The 24178-nt window shown below is 45.3% G+C and overlaps 1 protein-coding gene across 32 annotated transcripts in view; it reads right to left on the bottom strand.

The window, feature by feature from the left end:
• Nucleotides 1-24178, bottom strand: part of ANK3 (ankyrin 3) — a 1924186-nt gene that overhangs the window by 179662 nt on the left and 1720346 nt on the right. For all 32 annotated transcript variants that reach the window (XM_078642672.1, XM_078642674.1, XM_078642664.1 and 29 more), the window contains 3 exons: nucleotides 21734-21888; nucleotides 2271-2482; nucleotides 13-220 (listed from right to left, as the gene is read on the bottom strand). In XM_078642672.1, coding sequence (XP_078498798.1) covers nucleotides 13-220; nucleotides 2271-2482; nucleotides 21734-21888 — 575 coding nt within the window. The remainder of the gene's footprint in view (nucleotides 1-12; nucleotides 221-2270; nucleotides 2483-21733; nucleotides 21889-24178) is intronic.

Here is a 24178-nt window from a genome sequence, read left to right on the forward strand (position 1 = left end):
AGTTTTACCAACCTGTTATACTGCATAGAAGACGTAGGCTTGGCGTGTTGTCACCTTTGTACCCATTGGTCACACCTTCTCCTGATGGTGGCGGTATAGGGATCGTCATAGTTATTGGTTTGTGGAACTTCCTCCGTCTTGGCTCCACAGTGACGATGGGGCTAAACGTTGCTCTGTTCCCAAGAACTTTCTTGACCACTTCCTCTGGAATCGGTTGTGCCTGTCAACACATAAGCAAAGTTTCTTTATTTAAGTTATGCGTTATACAAGACACACACATTTTAAGACACATTGGAATTTTTTCTGTTACAATTTTCGTTTTCTTTCCATTTTGTTAATCATGGAAGTTATTATTCCTTAGCTTAACGCATGTCGTATTAGCTCAGTTTCACCAAAGATTGAATAGTTGGGTCACTTTTCGTGGGGGATATCAGCTTCTATGCTTCTATAATCACCAGCTTCACAGAACCAATAAAAACTCTACAATTTCATTGCATGCGCGATGGTCAACTGTCAATTACTTTGACAGTATAGAACTTAATGCCTCAAAGAATGCATGGAGCTGGAGGGCGTTCATCATCAGTCACTAATCGATAATAATAATCTTTTATCAGTACCCAAAAACTTTTAATAAAACAAGATTAGCATTGTTCACAGAGACTCCAAAGTATTGAACCAACTGCTTTCCACTGTTGTCTAGGCTTCATGCCAGCATTATCAGCTTAACTATGATACAGTACACAGAAAGTGTACCAAATCTCATCTGTATACCAAGTATAGGTTCATGACTAGACTGGATGCCCTAAAATGAAAGGAGAGTTCACACAATAAACATAGTTCAAATACAAGCAGACTCCCAATTCTTCAGAATAATTTAGAGGGTGGCTGGTATATCTACATTACTCTTTCATATGCAAAATAATGGATACATTGTTTCCCAGCTTCTTGGACACTCTCCTCTGACATTGGGTTGAAGTGGAAAACATGATTGTTTGACTGTTCATTTGCAAATATCATTCAGAAGCATACTTCAAATTAGTCACACCTTCAAAAAGTTTTCATCCAAGTAGCTAGACTTTACAACCATGTATTTGCACAACATCGCATTGAAACACAAAAAACTGAAAATAAATTACACAACATTACCAAGTATATGATATAAAATGACATATGCGTAATGTTTTAGAGACACCCTTCACCTTCACTGCTAAAACTTGCCTGTTTGGAATGTAGAGCTTGGACAGTAAACTCAAGTATCCAAAATCTTTTTGTGACTTCGGATTACTGGTGGCTAGGTAGTCCGAAGGTAAGTTGTGGGGCAGTGCACTGGCTCCAGATCTGGACACCTGGTGTTATATTATAGAAAGTGCCTGGTTGCACAAAGGGTATGTGAAACAGTAGTTTCTGCCTCCTGGGCACTTTGGTATTACAGAAGGAACCGCAAATGCTTGTGTGGCCGCTTCAGTTATACCTATTATGCTCATGCCAATATGCAACTTTGTGCTCCTGAAGGAGCATTCGCTGATTTGTATGGGGCCTTGCGCAAATGAGGGAATGCCTTCCCACAATGCCCAAGCTCTAATACACTATGGCCGAATGACGGGGTATCCTTTCCGCTTAGAAACTGATAAATGATCTCTGCCTGCACTAAAAGCCAGACTGACAGTTTCACCCAGTTGGTTTGCCTTCACTAAAAGCTGTTCAGCATGCAGGCGCAAGCTGTGACTTGCACGCTGAAAGAGGAATTGACAGTTTTAAGGTGCGGTGTCCCAGTCTGTACCTGGTGCCCCACCTAAGTGTGCACTATGGCGCAGAGTGAGGCAATGCACCATATTTATAATACGGGTCTTACTGCATTAGCATGTATTGGTGCATGGTGGCGCAGAGATTGTTTACTCCAGCCAAGGCTTTCTCAGAAAATTTGGCAAGATCCGGGGACAAGGAGACAACTAAAACAGCCTTGACTAAACCCTCTATTTGTTTTATGGATAATGATATTTGCAACACAGTATAGCAACTTGCTCGTTGCAGGATTGAAATTATCAAGATGAATTCTAGTCGAATATCATCTTAGTGTATGACTTACCTGGTCCCATATAATGCTTTGAACCTCGAAAATAATGAACATGTTTTTGAGATAATATAATACATGCGAATGATATGGAAGACATACATGCAGACTGCTGAACTTCAAATAGTTGTTTCAACTTGGGTGATAATTCTGAAATCACGTGTTTTCTTTTACTTCCTACCACTGGCGGAGGCGTTACCTGAAGCCCTACTCGGATCTTCTTAGTCAAAGCCCCCTCTGGAAAAGAGGCCTGGACTCGAGGCACCGTCGTACTGCTCAGCACTCCTCCCTCTGGGCCAATTTGGCTACTCTCCTGCTTAATTCGGGAGACCACAGCAAAGTACTGTGGAAAGTCCTTTGTAACAATTCTGCATGTCCTCTTTTTTTCAAGTTCTTCCGGGCTGTCCAGTTCTGTGGGCAAAAACAATGACACTTAAAGAAAAGACCAGAGAAGCAGATCAAACTAACCTAACTGGGCTGACAGGACTAAACTCCTTTTACAAAGAACTGGCAAAACTTCCAGGTGGGGTCATAGTTCAAACCGATTTAATTAAAAGTGAAAGGCAAAGTGAATTCATACTGAGCAAGGTTCATGTTTACAATAAAATATTTAACAGTGCATTACAAATCTCCTCCGTGATTTAAGTATTAAAAAACATTTGTCAAAGTCACTCACGAAATGGAGAGCAACGTCTGTGCTGAAAAAATTGGGACTATTGACCAACATTTTTACAACTCGGCCAACAGCGTTACTATGTAACGTTGTGTCTTTCTTCGTAAACGGAGACAGCTGATTACTACAAACACACATATCATATCACCAAATTAATTTCTTGTAATCGTGTGACTTTGTTCTCCCGTTCAACAATAAGGATCAGATTTGGGGCAATGGCGGTCTGTAGGCTTACATGTAAATAAAAGATGTGGGCAACGTTATTAAAGATGGAAAGGAAAATGCTACTTACCAGTATGCATCTGTTCTTCGCATGTAGAGCTGTAGAGTTGCACACTGTGCATAGATCGCCACCTAGTGTTGGGCCCGGATGTTTGCAGTTTGTTGTTGCCCTGAAAAGTTCTTTGGAAGTCACAAGATAGGGGACTCCTCCTCAGGACCACATTGCGCATGGGCAGCGGCTCCATCCCCAGATTGTTTTTTGCCATTAGGGAAATGATGGAGCTTTTCAAGAAAAGGAAAGATGCTCATGTAATTTGTATCTAATTAATATAATACTGGAACAGACAAGGTTAGCCGGAGAGGCGGGTGGGCGTGTGCAACTCTGCAGCGCTACATGCCAATTACAGATGCATAATGGTAAGTAGCATTTTCTGTTCGAGGCACATGAGCTTCAGATTGCACACTGTGCATAGATTGTATAGCAGTACCCACTCTTAGCGGCGACCACCCCTATCTGTTGCAGTAGTTTGGAATAATGTTTTGAGAACAGCCTGGCCCGCATTAGCTTGTTGTTTTGTTTGCACATCTACACAATAGTGTTTTGTGAATGTGTGCGGTGTAGCCCATGTAGCTGCTCTGCAGATGTCGTCTAGGGGAACGTTCCCTAAAAATGCCATTGAAGCCCCTATTTTTCTTGTAGAGTGGGCTTTAGGAGGCACAGATAACGTACGTTTAGCTTTGTGGCAACAAATCTGTATGCATTTGACAATCCATCTAGCTATCCCAGATTTTGAAATGGGATTACCTTTGTGTGGTGGTGAGAAAGACACAAAAAGTGGTTTAGTCTTACGAAAAGGTTGAGTTCTTTCTATGTAGTTTAGCAATGCTCTTTTGACATCTAATGTGTGAAGAGCACTTTCTTCTACTGACTGTGGTTGCGAGAAGAATACGGGCAGTTCCACAGATTGATTGAGATGGAACGGAGAAATGACTTTGGGCAGGAATTTTGGGTTAGTACGTAGAACTTCCTTATTTTGATGCATTTGCAAGAAGGGTTCTTGGATGGTTAGTGCTTGTAGTTCACTAACTCTTCGCAGAGAAGTAATAGCTACAAGGAAAGCAACTTTCCATGTTAAAAATTGTAATTCGCATCTGTGTAAAGGTTCAAAGCGAGATCACATTAACCTTGTGAGAACAACGTTTAAATTCCACACAGGTGAAGGTAGTACTCTGGGAGGGATTATTCTTTTAAGGCCTTCCATAAAGGCTTTAATGGCAGGCACTCTGAACAGAGATATATGTTGTCTGTTTTGTGCAGATATGCTGCTATTGCAGCAAGATGTGGTCTAATAGACGTATAGGCTAAGGGCCATATGTATCAAGCTAATTAGCATTCGCAAAGGCCGAAATTCGCAGAATTTCGGCCTTTGCGAATGCTAATTAGCTAAATGGTATGTATGAAACATTTTCGCAGCAAAATAAGGAATCGCACATTTTGCAATTCCTTATTTTGCGATTGCACTTAAGGAATCGCAAAATCTGCGATTCCTTAAATGCAATGTATCAATGAAATATTTATGCAAAAATGCCAATAAGGATTCGCAGATTACCACCAACTTCTAGTTGGTGGTAAGTTGCGAATTCTTTCAAAAAAGCAATTTATTTAAATTCCAAAGGTGCCATATGACGCTCATACATGCCCTTAGGGCATCTATGTGCGCCATATGCCCACACATGTCTTTTTCAGGGGTGCAGCAGGGTGTTCTCGTGGCACCCCTGCACCCTTGAAAATAATCGCAATTTGCGATTAGCAAATTGCTAATCGCAAATATCCCCTTCATTCCTATGGGCCTCCTGGACCATAGAAATGAATTGAGCTGAGCTGGGTACGGGTGTCCGATTTCTCCACGGTTCTGTGTTAAGAGGTGTGGAGACAGGTGCAGTTTTTGGTGCGGTACGACAGACAGTTGTAGCAGTGTGGTGTACCGCGGTCGTCTGGCCCACGTTGGAGCAACTAGGATGAGGGTCAGAAAATGCTGCTGTAGTTTGCATACTACTGGTGACATGAGTGTTAGAGGTGGAAAAGCGTACGCAAATCGGTTTGACCAATTAATCCATATCGCATTGCCTTTTGACAGTGGGTGTGGATATATGGCGGCTAAGCTTGGGCATTTTGCGTTTTCGTGGGTGGCAAATAAGTCTATTTGAGGTTGTCCCCACATCTGAAAGAATGGTTGAAGAACTTGTATATGAAGTTCCCACTCGTGGGTCTGTTGTGTTTGACGACTTAACAGATCCGCTATAGTATTTTGTACTCCCGGAACATGTTGGGCTAGGAGAAATATGTTTTGAGGTATAGCCCACCTCCATATGTCCTGTGCTGGTTGAGAGAGTTGCAGGGAGTGTGTGCCTCCCTGCTTCTGTATGTAGTACATTGCTGTCATGTTGTCTGTGCAGACTACCACAGCTTTGTTTGCTACTTGCTTCTGGAAAGCTTTTAGTGCTAGGAATATGGCTAATAACTCCAGATGATTGATGTGGAGCTATTTTTGATGCGGTGTCCACCTGCCTTGCATGGTGTGTTGCATTAGGTGGGCTCCCCAGACGGAGGGCGATGCGTCCGCAGTCAAGATTATCTGAGGAACTGGCTCTAGGAACGGTCGTCCCTTGGATAGTTTTTGGTGTTCCACCACTGCAGAGAGCGATGAGTTCGACCGTCTACCAACACTAGATCAAGTGACCTTGAGCCTGGTTCCATTAACGTGATAAGCATTCTTGGAAAGGACGCATTTGAAGTCTTGCATGGGGTATTATGAAGATGCAAGAGGCCATCATCCCTATTAGTTGCATGAACACTCTTGCTGGGAGGGAGTGTTGTGGCTGAAACTTTGTTAGAAGAGTTTGCATACTGGCTATCCTTGCTGGAGTGGGATAAGCTAGCGCTGTTGAGGTGTTTATTGTGGCACCGAGGTACTGTGGTACTTTGGATGGCTGTAGATGAGACTTGGTGAGGTTTATTATAAACCCCAAGTTGTGGAGCAGTTGGATGGTGGTATGAGTGTGTTCCACGCATTGATTGTATGAGCTGGCTTTTATGAGCCAATCGTCGAGGTACAGGAAGACATGGATGTGTTGTCTTCGTTAATGCTCTGCCACTACTGCTAAGCACTTGGTGAATACTCTAGGTGCTGTTGTAACTCCAAATGGGAGTACTTTGAATTGATAGTGCTGCCCGTCTATTACAAATCTGAGATACTTCCTGTGAGCCTTGTGAATGGGAATGTGGAAGTATGCGTCTTTGAGATCTAGAGTAGCCAGGAAGTGGTTTTGCAGCAGGAGCGGAAGGACTTGTTGGAGTGTGACCATGTAAAAATGGTCTGACTGTATGTATATATTTAGCGGTCTGAGGTCTAAAATAGGCTTTAGAGAGCCGACCTTCTTTGGAATGAGAAAATATAGAGAGTAAACCTCCTTGTTTTGTTGGTGCAGAAGAACTGGTTCTATTGCACTTTTTTCTAGCAGGGATACTACTTCTTGCTTTAACAGTGATAGATGTTCTTGTGACATTGGACGCTGTTTGGGTGGTATGTTTGGGGGGGGTAGATGTTAGTTCTAGAGAGTAACCTGACTGAATAATTTGTCGCACCCACCTGTCTGATGTGATGTTGATCCAGGCTGGCAGGAATTGTTGAAGTCTTCCCCCCACAGGAGTGGAATGATGGGGTCGAAGGGGAGGAAAGTCATTGGGTAGGGGTAGAGGCAGAGCGTGAGTTATTGTTCTTGCCTCTGCCTTTGTTGTTGTTACCCGTGTAACCCCCTCTCTGGTAGCCCTTAGTGAATGTGGATTGACCATGGGTTTTGTAGTAAGTGGAGGGACTTTCTGAGGAGTAGCCTCTTGTGTTGCCTCTGTATGATGAGCGAATAAAAGAACGTCTGGGAGCTTGCTGCTGCAAGGCTCCCATTCATTTTGTTGTATCGGTGTCTTTTTTCATTTTCTCTAAAGATACGTCAACATTTGGGCCAAATAAATGTGCTCATCAAATGGCTGATTAAGGATGGAGTTTTGTACCTCAGGTTTAAAACCTGAAATGCGTAGCCAGGCATGTCTACATAGTAGGGTGCTGGTATTGATTGCCCTTGACGCGGTATCTGCAGTGTCTAGGGCACAACAGATGGAAGTATTAGTCATATTTTTACCTTCCTGTATAAGTTCACTAGCCCTGTTTTTGTATTTGTCTGGTAGGTGCTGCATTAGGGACTCTAGCTCGTCGTAATGTGCCCTGTCGTATCTTGCCAGCAACGCTTGGGTGTTGGCAATGCGCCAGATGTTAGCTGCTTGTGCCGCTGTTCGCTTGCCGGAGCCGTCCAGGTGCTTAGATTCTTTGTCTGGTGGTGAGGCCTCACCTGATGTCTGGGAATTAGCCGTTTACGTGCATTAGACACTACTAGAGAATCTAATTGTGCTGGACCTTTAATATAAACTGGATCTGTAGGGGAAGCTTTATATTTTTTCTCAATGCGAGGATTGAGGACCCTAGCCCTGACCGGATCCTTAAAAACTTCTGTTGAGTGCTTGATGACACCCTTAAGCATTGGCAAAATGGCAGTAGACCTTTGTGTGTTGTCAAAAGTGTCTAATAGGAAATCTTCCTCCACTGCAACGGTGTGTAAGTCCACCCCATGATATTGTGCAGCTCTTTGGACTAGTAGGTTAAACCCTATAGAGTCCTCTGGTGGGGAAGGTCTGGAAGGGTATACATCATCTTGTGGGACGTAAGGCACATCAGGGGTGTTGTAATCATCCCACGGATTAGTTGACTGAGGGGGACTATTAGTGCCTGCTGGGTCATGTGCACCGTCACCTATATCGTCAGAATCTGTGTCTACATCATCATCTGGATTAGTAGATGGTGTAGGTGAATGATGTGATGGAGGAGGTGTAGGAGGAGGAACAATATGAGGAGGTGGTGGAGAAGGGACCCTTAATGGAGAGGTTGAAATGTCCTCCTTTTTTGGAGGGGGAGGAGGTGCTGGCGCCTCAAGTGGTCTCTTCTTGGAGCTGAGAGTCACTTGTCCGGTTTAAGGATCCTTTACAAGAGTTTTCTGATTGGGATCCGGTGTAAAAAGTTCTTCTGCGTGAGGCAAATCCTTCGGCGTCGAAGTTTTCGGCTCCATAGGTTTTTTCAGCACCGAGTCGGTAGCTGGTGTCGAGACTTTTGGCTTAAGAGTGTGCCCTTTTGCAATGTCTTTCACCGGAACCTGTTTTTTGCGGTTCCGGGTGTTTTTTGGGCTCCGACGCGTGTGAGTCTGGCGCTTTGGGCGTTTTTTACTCAGCTCCAAGTGCGGTTTCGGCATCGATGAGCCGCTGACAGTCTTCGGCGCCGTGTGCTTAGCTGTCGGAACAACGGTCAGCGTAGTAGAGGAAGATGGCTTCTTTTTCGGTGTCAGTATGTTGCTGGCACCGGGAAAAGGCTGACTCGAGCCCGAGCCGCCTGAAGGCTTAGTAGGCTTCTTTGCCGGGCTCGAAGGCGGGGCGTGGGAAGCAATGTCTCGGTGTGCACCCGGCCCGAAGGTGAGGGTGTGACCGAAGCCTTTTTCGAGGGTGTCGAGGAAGGGTTGGGGTCGACGGTCTTACTTACAACCCGTTGAGCTGGAGTGATGTCCTCGACGTCGAAGTCTTCGGCATCTGAGGATCCGATACTCTCTTCGGCGTGCTGGTGTTCTGGCACGTCTACGCCCTTTGCGAAGATGTCGTCGGGGATCGAAGCGGACGAGCGAGCCATAGTTCTCCGAGCTCGTCGATCCCAAATGGTTTTCTTGGAGCAGAATGAGGCACACGCGAAGACTTCGAAGTGGTAGAGAATCGGGTCGATGTAGCGCGATAGAAACAATACCGTCGAACTGGGTGAGGATGGCGGGCTGAAGGAAAACGGTTCCAAAGTGGAGCGCAGGAAACACATCCGAGCCCGATGGCAGAAAAAAACAATCTGGGTTGGAGCCGATGCCCATGCGCAATGTGGTCCTGAGGAGGAGTCACCTATCTCGTGACTTCCAAAGAACTTTTCAGGACAACAACAAACTGCAAACATACGGGCCCAACACTAGGTGGCGATCTATGCACAGTGTGCAATCTGCAGCTCATATGCCTCGAACATGTGTTTTCCTATTTAGTGATGTGTAAACCTTAATTAATTATAGTCACAGATGCTGCCTCAATAAATTATAGGCAATGTCTTTAGGTTAGGGTGCAGTCTGCAACCTGGCTCTGGATCCGTTTGGTGTTTCCACAGTTGTGCTTTTAATACATTTTGAAAGTTTCTATCAGAGACACAACTGAAGGAGTTGGCAAATCTTTCTAAGGATTATCCGTTGAAAACTGGCGATTTAAAAAAACATAAAAGCATTAATACGATAGGACAAGAGATCTGCGTCATTCTCGGGGCAAATTACAGATGGTGAGGTCTCCGTTCAGGTCATGTGGCCAGACAAATTGACTTAAGAACATGGTTCTAGTAGGGCTTTTGTTTTACTCTTTCTTACTTTTTAATGCACTCCCACACCAAAAGACTGACCTCGTACTCAACTGTGTCAGAGGTACCAGTAAGGTCAAAAAGCTTCAGGGCAGATAGCAAAGAGTCACTGAGTGAGGATAGAAGATTGCCCTCGATATCTGAAGGGTGATATCATTCATTAGAGCTAGTCTGAAACTCAACTTGACATCTAGGCTTAGGAAGATGGGCCACAACCTACACTTGCAATGTAAATACCATGTATGAGCCGCGAGGGATAGTCTGGCATGACATCTCATTTAATAACACCACACAAAGGCCTCTGGCGGATGGATGTATACTGAGCAGCAATATGATATCAATACTGGAGATGAGGAACTCTTTAAGAAAAACTACAAGACATGCTACAACATTGTTAGGCTAGACAGACAACATAACATAACAAGAAAGGTGGTGACATCGCCTGCATCTATCGCTCTAACCTCAACCTCCTTGTCACAGAGCTTCTGGCGGATACTACAGATTCCTGCGAATACCTAGCCCTCTCAATCTGCTGTAAAACCACCCACCTGTGCAACCTGCACATCTGTTACCACCCCCCAGGCATTACCGACCCCTTCACTGACCACCTCATGGAAATTCTCACAGCAAAGAATTCCTCCAACACAAAGACATTTTCCTCGGAGATTTCAACCTGCACTGGAACGATCTCAAAGATCTTCATGTCAGCGCCATTAAAGACCTCCTGACCGACCAAGCCCTGACCCAAGCTTGTTCACTACCAACTCATTCAAAAGGGGCCAAACTTGACTGGATCATCTCCAAGGAGGCAACCGTCAAGCTTATCTCTATAGACCCCTGGCACCCACAAGATAAGGACACCACAACCGGTGCTTCCTAAATGCTGGGTCAGAGACACCAAGAACCTGGACCGCAAGGAACTTGAGGTATGATGAAAATCTGACCTCCCCACACATCACATCGGTCAGTGACCTCAATGATCACTACTCTGCAACTATGTCGAACATTCTGAATGACCTAGCCCCCCTTAAACTAAAAAGAACTGAAGTCAAAGATAGAAACCCGTGGTTCACTGGTTCCCTCAACAATGAGAGGAGATTCCTCCGACAAGCTGAAAGAATCTGGAGACAGCACCCCTCGGCCGCTCACCTAAAACTTCTCCGCCATGCCAGAAATACATACAACAAGAATATTCTCAATTCCAAAAAAGAATTCTTCAGATCGGAAATAGTAAATGCCCAAAAGAGACCACGCCAACTCTTTGAGCTGGTCAAACACCAATCAAACAAATCGGCATAAACATCAAAAGAAAACCCCAAGTCCCTCATCTCATCCAAGGAATTTTCCTCTTTTTTCTCAAACAAAATCAAAACCTTAGGTAACGAACTTAGCTCTGACTCACTCTCTCTACCGTCCCCTGACTGTCTGCCTCCTCCCCCCCTGCCTTTACAGTCCTCACCTAAGAATCAAGCACACTGGACCGATTTCTCATTCTACGACGAAGACGCTGTCCTTTCCACCTTAAACCCTAACAACCATTTCAACGATCCGCTCCCTCAAACTGTCTTGCAACCGCCGCCCAATCCATTATTCCTAGCTGGACTGTGATAATCAACGCCTCCCTCCGGCAGGGATCAATCCCTGACTCCCTGAAAGTGGGCCAAGTCCTTCCCATTCTGAAAAAGCCGTCGCTGGATCCAGCCTCCCCAGATAATTTCAGACCAATTTCCAACATTCCTCTCTTGGCTAAAGTGCTGGAGACGTGTGGGCAACTGCAGCTAAGTCACCACATCAACATCTTCCTCCAACTCGATGACTGCCAATCTGGTTTCCGACCTGGACACAGCACTGAAACCACCATGCTCCACATCGTCGATGATGCCCTTCAAGCCCTTGACCAAGAAAAATCCTGTCTCCTAATCCTCCTAGATCTATCCTCGGCCTTCGACACAGTCAACCACCGGATGCTACTTGAACGCCTCAAATTTAGGATGGGATTAGATGGCCCTGTCTTTGACTGGTTTTGTTCCTTCCTCCAAAACCGATCACAGATTCCTAATCAACGGTAACCTGTCCACTCCCTCCTTGGTCACGGTGGGAGTCCCTCAAGGATCAACGTTGTCCCCCACCCTTTTCAACCTCTATCTAGAACCCCTTGTCGAAGTCCTTCGCACTGCAAATATCTCCTACCATATGTACGCCTACGACACTCAGATTTACATAAAAATCTCATCTCTCAAGGAGATTCTCTCCCTGAATGAGGCCCTGAAGCTGACCATCCAATGGCTCTCCTCCAACCAACTCAAACTCAATGCAAAGAAAACGGAGTACGTCCTAATTTCCCCGCCTAAAAGCAACCCGGAGATCCAGTCATGGATTAAAGCATCACAGCCTTAAACTGTCCCCCGACCATTGTGGACTCGGCCAAATCTCTGGGAATTACCTTGGATTACAACCATAACATGCGAAACCACATCAACTCAATGGCCAAATCTGCCAGCCAGATTGCCCTGAGCTACCTATGGAAACCGAAACCCTTTCTTGACGCTCCCGACCTAAAACTGGCAGTCCAAGCACTAATTATTTCTAGGCTTGAATATGGCTGTTCCACCCTCTCCGGTTTACCCAAGATCTCCTTAGGACCCTTCAAAGCCTGCCTCAATGCAGCAGCCAGACTACTTACCGGCACAAGAAAATTTGATCACATCACTCCTCACCTGAAAGTTTTGAACTGGCTTACTCTCGAGGCCAGAATTCACCTCAAGCTGCCATGCATCACGCACAAGGCTCTACACTCCCCTGCGCATCTTGCACAGAAACTGGTGATATCCGGAGGAAGCAGAAACTCACGATCGGCCAGTGCCCTCCTACTCCAGCCTGCACGCTTTCGGAAACAAAAAACCTATAATCGGGCATTCACTGGGGCTGCACCAAGAATATGGAACTCCTTCCCACCCACCATTAGAAGAATCCCCTCTCTGGCACGCTTCAAAAAGGAGGCCAAGTCCTTCCTCATGGGTAAATTCCTTATCTAAACCCCGTCCCTCAACCACCTCAGAGACTATTGCCTTCCTCCTTCGACCTCGCCCCACCAAGAAACCGGGGGGTCCTCAGAGACTGTAATATTGACTATCTGTGTATGCTCTCATCGCTTTGTATGCAGTACCCCCCCTCCCTAACGTACAGTATATTCTTGTGATATCATGTCTATTGTAAGACTCTTTGATGACTCTTTGACTATGTAAAGCGCTCTGATACCCTAACGGGTCAAGTTTGCGCTCTATAAAACACCTAAATAAATAAATAAATGCTGAGACACATAGCTCTGATTCTACCCACAGCCTGTAGGTCCTCGGCATGCACACAGAGGGGTGGTGGGCTCTTGCAATGTTGGATGGAAGGGTGCTGGTCCAGACAGCACCACATATAATGCAATGGCTAAACATTGAAAAGTGCCCTCGTTTGATTAAAAGCTGCATTAATTTAGGATGCAAAAGAATCTTATTGAATTAGGAAACCCTCACGGAGACAACAAAGTAATTCTTATAATAAAATTAAATAGTCAAAACCTACATATCAAGACTCAAAGCTGACCTGAGTTTTTCGATGGTTCCAGGTCAGGTTCTTTAGTTCTCTGAGGACTAAAGTACACCTCCAGCTAGAGATACAGCTGTGTGCACAGGGTTGGAGGGACAGACATTTACATACACCTGGTGTTTTTAACTATTCTCAACATTTAAGGCTTCGGGCCTATTAATTAGTTGTTGCTGCGGTATATCAAATAGTTTCTTACCTGTCGGTATAGTTTTGCAGCTTGAAGATCTTTCTGGATTCACTATGCTGTGCATATTCCGCAATCTGGTGGTTGGGTCCGGAATCGTAGTCTTTTTTCTCTCTTTTTTTTTTGTCGTAGCCCAGGTGGGCGTCGACGTCCCACCATTTGGTGTACCTTCGGTGACGTTGGCGTGCTTCCGGCGGAAGCTACCACCCTTGGGCGCCATCTTCGGATTCTTTTTTCTGACTCTTTTTTCTTGCTTGTCTTTGTAGTGAATCCATGGCTATGTTTGTTAATCGTTTTTTCAACGTAATTCTTTTCACGTATCTTGTAATCGTTTTTTCAACGTAATTCTTTCCACGTATCTTTTCACGTATCTTGTAAGCTTCAACTTGCTTTCTTTCCTATGTGTTTCCACCCTCTTCTCCAGCCTCATCTTTCTGGCAGAGGCGGGTGGGTGGGTTCGCTAGTGAATCTAGAAAGATCTTCAAGCTGCAAAACTACACCGACAGGTAAGAAACTATTCGTTTTGCAGCGTGAATCTTTCTGGATTCACTATGCTGTGCATAGATTTTGTAGCGGTTTTCGTTACTTTTGTGGCGGTTGGGTGGAAGATGAGCGTTGGTTGTTGAAAATATGTTGAAGCACTTTTTGTCCTACTTGTGCTTCTTTGTTCATCTGTACATCCACGCAATAGTGCTTAGTGAAAGTGTGCACTGAAGCCCATGTTGCCGCCAGGCATATGTCCTGAATTGGTGTGTTGGCCAGAAAGGCAATTGTTGCTCCTTTCTTCCTGGTGGAGTGGGGCCTGTGCCCCTCCTGTTGGCTCCTGGCCAGCTTGTTTGTGGCAGAATTGTATTGTCTGTGCGATCCATCGAGCTATGGTGTTTTTAGTCACTGGTTTGCCCATGTAACTGTTTGCGAAGGATACGAAGAACTGTTTTGTTTTCCTGTGTTCCTTCGTTCTTTCAATGTAGTGCATCACAGCCCTTCTTGCGTCTAGGGTGTGGAGTGACCTCTCCGCGCTTGTGGTGGGGTTTTGGAAGAAGCTAGGGATCTGAATACTCTGATTCATGTGGAACCTTGACACCACCTTTGGCATGAAGTGTGGGTCTGTTCTCATCACAACCCTGTCACTGTGTATCTGGATGTAGGGTTCCTGCAGTGTGAGTGCCTGCAGTTCGCTCACCCTTCGTAGCGAGGTGATTGCTACCAGAAAGGCCGTCTTCATTGTTAACATTTGCAGTGATGCTTTGTGGATGGGTTCGAAAGGTGCTTTCATGAGCTCCGTCAGTACCACATTTAGGTTCCAGGCCGGTGGCGGCATTCTCTTTGGCGGCGCTATTCTTTTAGCTCCTTCCAGGAATCTTTTTACGACTTGGGATGTAAAGAAGCTTCTCCCTGTTTCTCCTCTTGTGTATGCCACAATCGCTGCCAGGTGCACCCTCAGCGAGGATGAGCTTAGCTTAGCCTTAATTAGGTGCGTGAGGTACCTTAGCACCGTGGATTCCTTGGTCAGTTTCCTTTGGAGCTGTTTCTTGCAACACCATTGAGTGAATCTTTTCCATTTTTCCCCATAGCACTTGCGTGTGCTGGGCCTTCTTGCCTCTCGCAGCACCCGCAGGGTGCTCTCTGGTAGTTTTAGGTGTGCGAATTCTAAGTCCTCAGGAGCCAGGCTGAGAGGTTGAGGCTCTCTGGCTCTGGGTGTAGAACTTCTCCGTTTTCCATGGAGAGTAGGTCTCTTCTTTTTGAGAACTTGTGGGGTGGCCCCTGCGCCATCTCCATTATCTGAGAATACCAGGTCTGTCTGGCCCATTGTGGTGCCACAAGGATGAGCGTCATGTTGCTCTTCATGCATTTGTTGAGAACCCTGGGGATCAGTGGTATCGGGGGAAAAGCGTAGGCAAATGTTTTTGACCAGCTTATCCATAGGGCATTCCCCTATGACAGTGCCTCTGGTTGTCTGGATGCAAAGTATTGGCATTTTGTATTCCGGTGTGTTGCAAATAGGTCTATTGTTGGCGTGCCCCATTTCCTGAATAGTCTCTTTGTTTCCTGATTGTTGAGTTCCCACTCGTGGGACGCTGAAGTCTGCCTGCTGAGCCAATCCGCTTCTACATTGTCCTTCCCTGGCAGGTGTATTGCTAGCAGGTCTATTTTTAGTGGTATGGCCCATTTCCAGATCTCCTGTGCCAAGCTTGACAGAGGGAACGATTGAGTTCCCCCCTGTTTGTTTATCTAAAACATCGTTGTGGTGTTGTCTGTTTGTATTAGCACCCTCTAGTTGTACAGGTGTTTCTGAAAAGCCTTGAGGGCTAGCAACACAGTCTTCAGTTCCAGGTAATTGATGTGCCTGACTGCATCTGTAGGGCTCCACAGACCCCTCACTCTGAGCCTGTTCATGTGTGCGCCCCACCCCTTCTGGGATGCGTCTGTGGTGATGGTCACTGTTGGGTCCGGTGGTGTTAGAGGTTTCCCTTCTGTTATTCTCTCCTTGGTCCACCACCTTATCTCTTCCTGCACCCTGTGCGTTACAACCACTAGATCCTCCCAACTTCCTGTAGCTTGTGACCATTGCTGTTGCAGCCACTCTTGGAGTGGTCTCATTTGTAGGCGTACATTGGGGACCAGGAGTATGCGTGATGCCATCATCCCCAAGATCTTGCTCACAGTCCTCACTGTCAGAGCTCGCCCCTTCTGGTAGTGACGTTTCTCCCTCAGTAGACTGAGCGTTCTCTTTTCGCTCGGTAAGACCCTGCATTGGACGGTGTCGATCTGGGCTCCCAGGAAGATCTTCACTTGCTCTGGTTCCATCGAGCATTTGCCCCAGTGTATGGAGAAACCCAGGCTTGCTAGCGTTCTTGTCACCTGTTCTGCATGCTCTTTGCATGTCCTGTAATAGCTTGCCTTTACTAGCCAGTCGTCGAGGTAGGGGTACACGTGTATCCCCTTTCTTCTTAGGTGTGCGGCCACTGCCGCGAGGCATTTGGTGAACACCCTTGGTGCGGACTTTAGGCCGAAAGCCAGGGTCGTGAATTGGTAGTGATCCTTGTTTACTGTGAACCTTAGCATGTGCTTGTGCTGCCTGTTCATGGGGATGTGCAGGTACGCATCTTTGAGGTCTATGGCGGACAAGAAGTCCCCGGCCTTTATCTGTGGGATGACCTCTTGTAGGGACGTCATTTTGAATTTTTGAGTTTTGACGTATTTGTTTAGGAACCGTAGGTCCAGGATGGGTCTTAGACTTTCGTCCACTTTTGGCACTAGGAAGTAGTTTGAGTACACTCCCTTGTTCCGTTCTTTGAAAGGAACTCGTTCGATGGCCGCTTTGAGGAGGAGTTCTTGGGCTTCCTCTTGCAGTAGTTGCAGCTCTCTTCCCGAGTGCTGTCTTTTCTTTGGTTTTCTGTTTAGTGGCCTCTTTTCCAACTCTATGCAGTATCCGAACTGCATAATATTGAGTATCCACTTGTCTGTTGTTATTTTTCTCCACTCCTGGAGAAAAAATCTCAATCTTCCTCCTACCGGCGTTACATGTTCCTTTGTGTCTTGTCCGTGTAGCCCTCTCCTCTTTGTTTTTCCGTGCTCCTCCCCCGGAGGGTTTGGGTGGGGGAGCACCTTCTCCCCTGTGAAGTCACTTAGAGGGGGGTTGTTCACCGCCTCTCCTTCTCTGGCCCCGTCCATTTCCTCTTGACCGAAAGGACTGGCCCCTGCTTTGGTAGTTCCAGCTTTCCTCTGCTGGCCCTGGTGGCCTTGGTTGTCACTCTGTTGCCCCTGGTGGAAACTCTGGTGAGAATCTCCTCGCTGACTTCCACCTCTGCCGTTCGGCCTCCGTGTAGGAGTGCCCCTTCTCATCCCCCTGAACTGCAGGGCCCCCATGGACCTTGCCGTCTCGTTGTCCTTCTTCAGTTGGGTGAGCTTCTCATCAAGTGGGGCTCCGAATAGTGTTTCACCGTTGAAGGGTGTGTTCAGGATGTTGTTCTGAACCTCAGCCTTGAAGCCTGAGATCCTGAGCCAGGCTTGCCTTCTCTCTGTGATGCCTATAGCCATCAGTCTGCTGGATGTTTCTGCCCCATCCAAGGCTGTCTTCAGGCACGAATTGGCGATGCTCTTCCCCTCTTCCACAAGGTGTGATGCCCTCTCACGGTATTGTTCCGGGAGGTGCTTGAGCAACTGTCCCATCTCATCCCAGTGTTGGTATTGATGCCTATTCAGGAGGGCGTTGGAGTTCGCCATCCGCCAGTGCGTTGCGGCGTTCCTCTCAATTTTCCTGCCAGTTAGATCCATCCTCCTGCTTTCTTTGTCAGGTGGAGGTCCAGACGTTGTTGGGACGTTTGCCCTTTTCCTGGCCGTTGCAGCTATTATAGAATCTGCTGTGACGGATCCCTTGATGTAAGCTGGGTCTTGGGAGGAGAATTTGTATTTCTTCTCCGTCCTCTGCGTTACTGATCTGCATGTAGCCGGGTCCTTGAAGGCTTCCTTCCCCTGGTCTGTGATACTCTTGAGCATGGGCAAGAACTAGCTTCTTGTCTGTATGGGGAGCAATGTCTCGAGCAGGAAGTCTGCTTTTGGCTTCTCCTCTTCCAGCTTAACTCCATAAGCTGCTGCCGCCTTTCTGACCACCTCGTTGTATGCCCCAATGTCATCCGGTGGCGAAGGCCTCAAGGGGTATGTTTCCACCGCCTCCTCTGGGTTTTCGGCCTCGATGTCCTGCCATTCCTGGTCTTGGGCCGTCGAGGAACCTGAGCCGTAGCTTGACTGCTGCTCCCCGTAATCCCCTTCTGTGTAGTAGAGGTCTTCCTCCTCTTCGTGCTCCGAAGGTTCCGGAGTTTTCGGCGGCTCTTCGACGTCGAACTCCTCGAGCTCCTATACCTCAGCGACGGTCGGTGCCGGCTTCGAGGAGATCTTGTAACTTCTCATTTTTTTCATCGAAGTCCTTCTTTCTCTGAAGGATGTTCTCCATTTCGGCCTCGAGCCTTCTTCTCTTTCTCTGCATCTCTGCGGCCTGTTCGTCGTCGAGCGTTTCGGCCGCTCTTTTCGGCGGGGTCGAAACTTTCTTCGGCTCCTTTTCTTTCGACGTCGAAGTCGAAGGCCCTTTTTCGGGGGCTTGCTTCGATGACCTTTGCTTTTCGCTGGTCTTCGGCCTCCGGGAGTCCTTCTCGGAGGATCCGTTGGGCTCTTTTTCGGAGGATGCAGCTTCGGTCGTCGATTTGTTCGGCGCCGGTGCTCCTTTCGAGGCTCTGGGCTCAGACTTTCGGGAGTCTGCCTCTGGTTTTCGAAGCCCTGTGGTAGTTTTCGGGGTCGTAGACTCTCCTACCTTATCAGGCGTTTTCTTATCGGTCTCAGCGACCGTGAAGTCATCTGGGCCTTCGGCGATGTTGTCCTCGTCGTCGGTGGAGAGGCCAAGTTCATAAAGCGTCAGGGCTTGGCCCTTGCCCTGCATCGTGTGGTGAGCCGTCCTCTGACTTTCTCGAACTCGGAGTGTCTTCGGCTTGAAGACGGAGCAGGCGTTGCAGTCTCTGCTCTCGTGGTCGATTGGCAGGCAGAGGTTGCAGACTGGGTGCTGGTCCTTCTGTGCGAACTTGTGGTGGCAGTTCTTGCAGAATTTAAAGGGCGTCTTGTACATCCCTGCGCTCAGGGGGCCCCCTGTGTGCACATTCCTCCAAGGACGTCGAAGATTTCGAAGTTCTCTCCTTTCTTCGTTGTCTCTTCTCTAATGGTCCTCTTCTCTCGATCTTCTCAGGTCTTCACCGTTGAAGAGATGCTGTATTTTCCTTTCCTCCTTCCCTCCTCCAAAACTTCTGGAGCTTCACGCGACGATCCAGACCCAACGGCGGAAAAAAGAATCTGAAGATGGCGCCCAAGGGTGGTAGCTTCCGCCGGAAGCACGCCGACGTCACCGAAGGTACACCAAATGGTGGGACGTCGACGCCCACCTGGGCTACGACAAAAAAAAAAAGAGAAAAAAAGACTACGATTCCGGACCCAACCACCAGATTGCGGAATATGCACAGCATAGTGAATCCAGAAAGATTCACGCTGCAAAATTTATTTTGTTTGCTTTGTTAACACTAACTCTGATCAAACACTTCCTCTTAACGTGTCTCATTTAAAAAAGTAAGCCTCTGTGTTATGACTTTTTATGAGAAGAAATGCTCAATCACCCATTACAATAATTTGAAACAAAAGTAACGTGACACTCAACACATGCACTTTCATGCAAGCATTTTAAAATACCTTTAACATGAGTCAGACGTGTTAGCTATCAAAATTGTAGATCAAATTAGACAGCCATAGTAAACAAAAATACTTCATAACAGATTCAGTATCAAGCTGCATAAAAAATAAAGAATTCACACGAATACCTGCCATTCATTCACTGAATTCTAACTAAGTTTTATTCTGATATACATCTGTCCATTAGACGCTGTGCAGAGGACTGCACTGCACAACATTAAGCGACAAATCAAATAGTCTGAGAGTCATTTTCACTGAAATGCTGTCTGTTATGTGGGACATGACTGGAGGCAACTGAATGCTACTGTAAGTGAACACAGGCATACGGCTGGACACCAGAATAGCTTTTGGCCCTTCGTTATGTTCGGTGGGAGAACAAAAGACAGCGCATAAATGTGACAAACATGTCAACGCTCCCAGTTTAGGTGGGTCTCACCATGTTTTTTAGCTAAAAATGGCTTTACTTTAGCTTTCTCACGCTAAACAGGTTCTCCACTTCAAAGTTCGATTTGGTTTCTAACGCTCTCTCTTATCTGTTCCCAAACATAAATGCCAATGTGCGCAAATATGAAGCACTAATTCGATGAGTTTAAGTGCCGACGTTGCCACTACTGGGTTAACATGCATCAAAGGTCAAAATTTCCTAGTTATGTCGACCCTAATAGGAAGGGCAGCTGCCTGGTTGCAAAAGTCCTACTATTGACTTACCAAGAACTTTCTGGGGCCCATAGCCTGCCCATGGTTTACCATTGGCTGGCTTTAGTGTCCCTCTCATTAGCTTGCTTCTTATTCAATAGCTTTCCTTGTCCTAGTTTGCACATCTTGTTCCCCGAAGCATATCCCCTTAACCATCTCTCCGGTTGCTGGCTTTTAACCTTCCACTGTTCACTTTTAAGGAGCGACATTTCCCCTCCCGACCCACTTTCCATTGCTCCACCAACACCCCTTGACTGTGCACCCGTGCACCTTCAAAATTAGGTGGACACATCATCAAGCCTTTTTTTTTTTCTTTTTCAAAAGGCATTGGCTAAGCCAATAGTCCCCACTGGCGAGGCCAATGCTTGTTTTTCTTGTTTTGTGGGTCTCTGCAACTTGAAACTAGTTTGTTGGCATGGAAAATTTGTTTTTAAAAAACTCTCTAAACTAATATCTCTTGTGGTCTGGTGATATCTAGTTGAAGCGATCCTACAAATTGCATTTCATGCGTGTCTCAACATTTACCATGCTATAAACAGTGCAATTATAAATAGCGAGTGACAGATGTGTTAAAACACAGGCCTATGCATAACGTCTGTGCCTTTTCCTCAATATTCCAGATCAGGGATAGATCAATCTCTTCTTTAAAGCACCTATTCTAAAATGTTTTAGTCTTGATTTTGTGGAGAATCTAAGACGAGGTCTACATTAGTAAGAACCACTGTGCAAGATTTGCATGCCCATGGTTGCTTGTGTTCCTGTTCAGGGAGGATGGCCTGGTAGTTCGGCTTGAACTGTTCCCACTGAAGCAGGGTCATATGGCTGGGTCAAACCTGAGGTGGCATGGTGTGCAAAATAAAGATGGACTGAGATGTCGCCATGCGTAATCACCAGTGGCTTAGATTAATTCAAGCATTCCATCCATCATTTTATTTTAGCTTCGGTGTGGCAAACTACGTGGGATGAGTATGCCTAAAGATGGGTCCGGTGCACACTGTGCCACTGGAACCAAGCTATACCTGGCTGATGAGCTCCAATAAGGGCAAAACCAATTCTGGGTTGCTTGTGTTCCGGTTTATGGAGGATCTGGCTGGCAATTTGGGCTGGACTGTTCTCACTGGAGTAGGGTCAATGCTGATTTGCATATGGCTGGGTCCAAACTGAGGTGGCATGGTATGCAAAATAATGATGGACTAGGATCCGGTCCCTAGTAAATACCTGTGGCTTAGATTAATTCAAGCATTTCACCCATCACTTTTTTTCATGCTTCTTGGTAAAGAAGAGTCCACAGTACAATCTCTAAAAAACAACTTGTAGGGTCCTACAGACACACACAAAGAGGGAATAAAAGCACACAAATGTTTCGGGGCTACAGCAACACCAAGCATGGAATGTACTAAAACATCCTACAATGTAGGTCTCTAGGAACTAGAATGGCTCCAGATGTTTTGGAATCAGCAACTTAGAATCACAACTAACAAGTTTTATAAATGAGTTTTCTAGCACTGTTCTTTCTAAACATCTCTCCTTACCTTCATCCATGCCACTGAGCAGTGCTTTAAGTTCTTCAAGCTTACAGTCATACTGATGCTCCTTCCACGTTTCTCCATTTTCACTCCTCAGGACGATTAGTTCTCGCTCCTTGCCGCGCATTGAGCCAAAATGGGGAATTTCCACTATGACGGGGCTAGACCAAAAAAAAATCAAATGTGTTATGTTTAACCAAGCAAACCTCGATGGTCGGATATCTTTCAACAGAGGATCTTTAAAGTTTCTGGATGCCATGCCAAACTAAAAGACAAAAACATTTGCAAATCGAGTGACTTAACAGAATGAAGTACCAAAGCTGCAGAATCCTTGTCATGCAGAACAGGAGGTCAATCTGAACCCTATATGTTGAAATATTGAAAATGGATAAAAAAAATAAAAAATACTTATCTTTCATTTGATAATGGGGATAGGGCTATCAGCAGGAACTTTGCAAATATAATATCAAGAACCCCGCACAAAATCCATTAATACGCACGTCACCTAAATGGCATTTTGATTACAAAAGCTCAATTTTCTGTTACATCTAGTCAAATCGGCTAAACAGTACAAAGAAGTCAACTCTTTGCTGAGGGATACAATATATATATATTTTAATGTAAAATAGTGACATGATATAGAGTGTGCAGGACATGTCTATACTCATTCGTACAACTCTCTAGCGGGAAAAAAAATCATAATTAAAGCTATACAGTAGACCGGCTGATAGGGATTCTGCAGCTTTAAAATTGTTCCATAGACAGTATCATTAATTCTACAGAGGTTGTATGCACACGTTCACCCAGTGCATTTTTAGTTAATCAAATTTAAAATGAGACGACACACAAGCCACTGCCTCTTTCATAGATACTCTGGTATTGTTTGCATGAAGAATACAAAGTAGTTCCTCTGAAAATACTAGCACATCTCTAGGGAGCCGGTGTGTTTTATTTAAGTGCACAGAACTTGGGAAATTTTAATGCCATACTTATTTTAAATAAATCATGCTTAATGTCAGACTCTGCGCTGGGAGGTGGAGGCCCAGTATCCCTACATAGTTTGTCAGTGTGCCTCGGTTTTGAGCGGTGTTACCACACCTATACTGAGGCAGCATTTTAAAAACTTTTTTTGCTTATTCGCATTGCTGTTTAACATCATATGGATCAGAATTTGCTCAAAGTTAACCAGATTTTCTAAACAGGAAAAGAATCCCACAGCAGTTAATAAATTAGTAGTAATTATATAACCAAATTTGCATGAAGAATTTCCTGGATTTGTTAAGTCTTATTAAGAAAAAAATATATATCATGCAAATAACAGGAAACATTTCAAGCAGGTGAAACACCATATTCCTCAAGCGCTAGGACTGCATAGTCTGTAAATATTACCCAGACACAACTGTGCTGCACACATGTGTGAGAGAAGATCTTCAGAAATAAAATACAATGTTTGCAGGTTAACATGTCAAATACTGCCTATAAATGCTGAGGACCCACACAGTTTGTGCATAAGCGTCAACAAGAAAGCTACAAGACATAATATCAAGCAAATGGCTTAGGTTATAATATTACTATATAGTTTTAATTCCTCGATATGGTATTAGACTATAAAGTTTTAAATGAAAAAGAATGTTGTAATTTTTTTATCATGTATTTACAAAAAGAACCCCATTCAGCCAATAAGAGGGTCAAAACAATAAATTGACTGACCATGTACTAAGGCCACCATACAATTAAAAGAATGGTGTAATATTTTTGTGAATATTCTTGCTGCTTTTTGGTTAGCATGGCGTCTGGCAATTCTTCATTTAATCCTGCTGGACTTGTACATGCTCATCCTCCTTTGCCAGTGTCACTTGGAGGCAGTTTTTTAGGACCTGATTCACAAACGTTTTTGTTCACCCTAGTTTCACTTAGATGGACAAAACCAACAATTTATGATTTCAAATCCTATTTCCCTTGTCGGGCATTTTGCCCTTGCAAAATAAATCTTCTAACAATGGACAATTTGCTAATAAGTTGAATTTTTTGTATTTGCAAAATGCATAACAAGGTGCAGGGATGTGGGCGTTTTTAGGAGGGACATCCTAGCTGAGTAGGTCAACACATGCAAAATCATAGCTTTGTTGGAATTTGCTTCAGCCAAAACCAGGAGAAAGTGAAGCCAAGGATAGGAAAATAGAGGCAACATCTATAGATTTCATGTTGTTGTAGTGGTAGATATTTTTACAGGCATGAATTACTCATGAAGAGATTTCTGCCAAATGGAAATTCCACTTGCGTAGGTTTTGCATACATGAGTATGCCTAGGAACATCCAAATAGTTCAATAAAAAGGGGATATGTCTCATCCAAGAACTTGCTTTTAGGCTTGCATTTGGATATAAATGGTTTATTGGATCAGTCACCAGCACTCCTCCTTTATAACGTCAGTACTCAGCTAACACTATTC

The sequence above is a fragment of the Lissotriton helveticus genome, chromosome 5_1 (genome assembly GCF_964261635.1).
Source record: "Lissotriton helveticus chromosome 5_1, aLisHel1.1, whole genome shotgun sequence".
Lineage (NCBI taxonomy): Eukaryota > Metazoa > Chordata > Amphibia > Caudata > Salamandridae > Lissotriton > Lissotriton helveticus.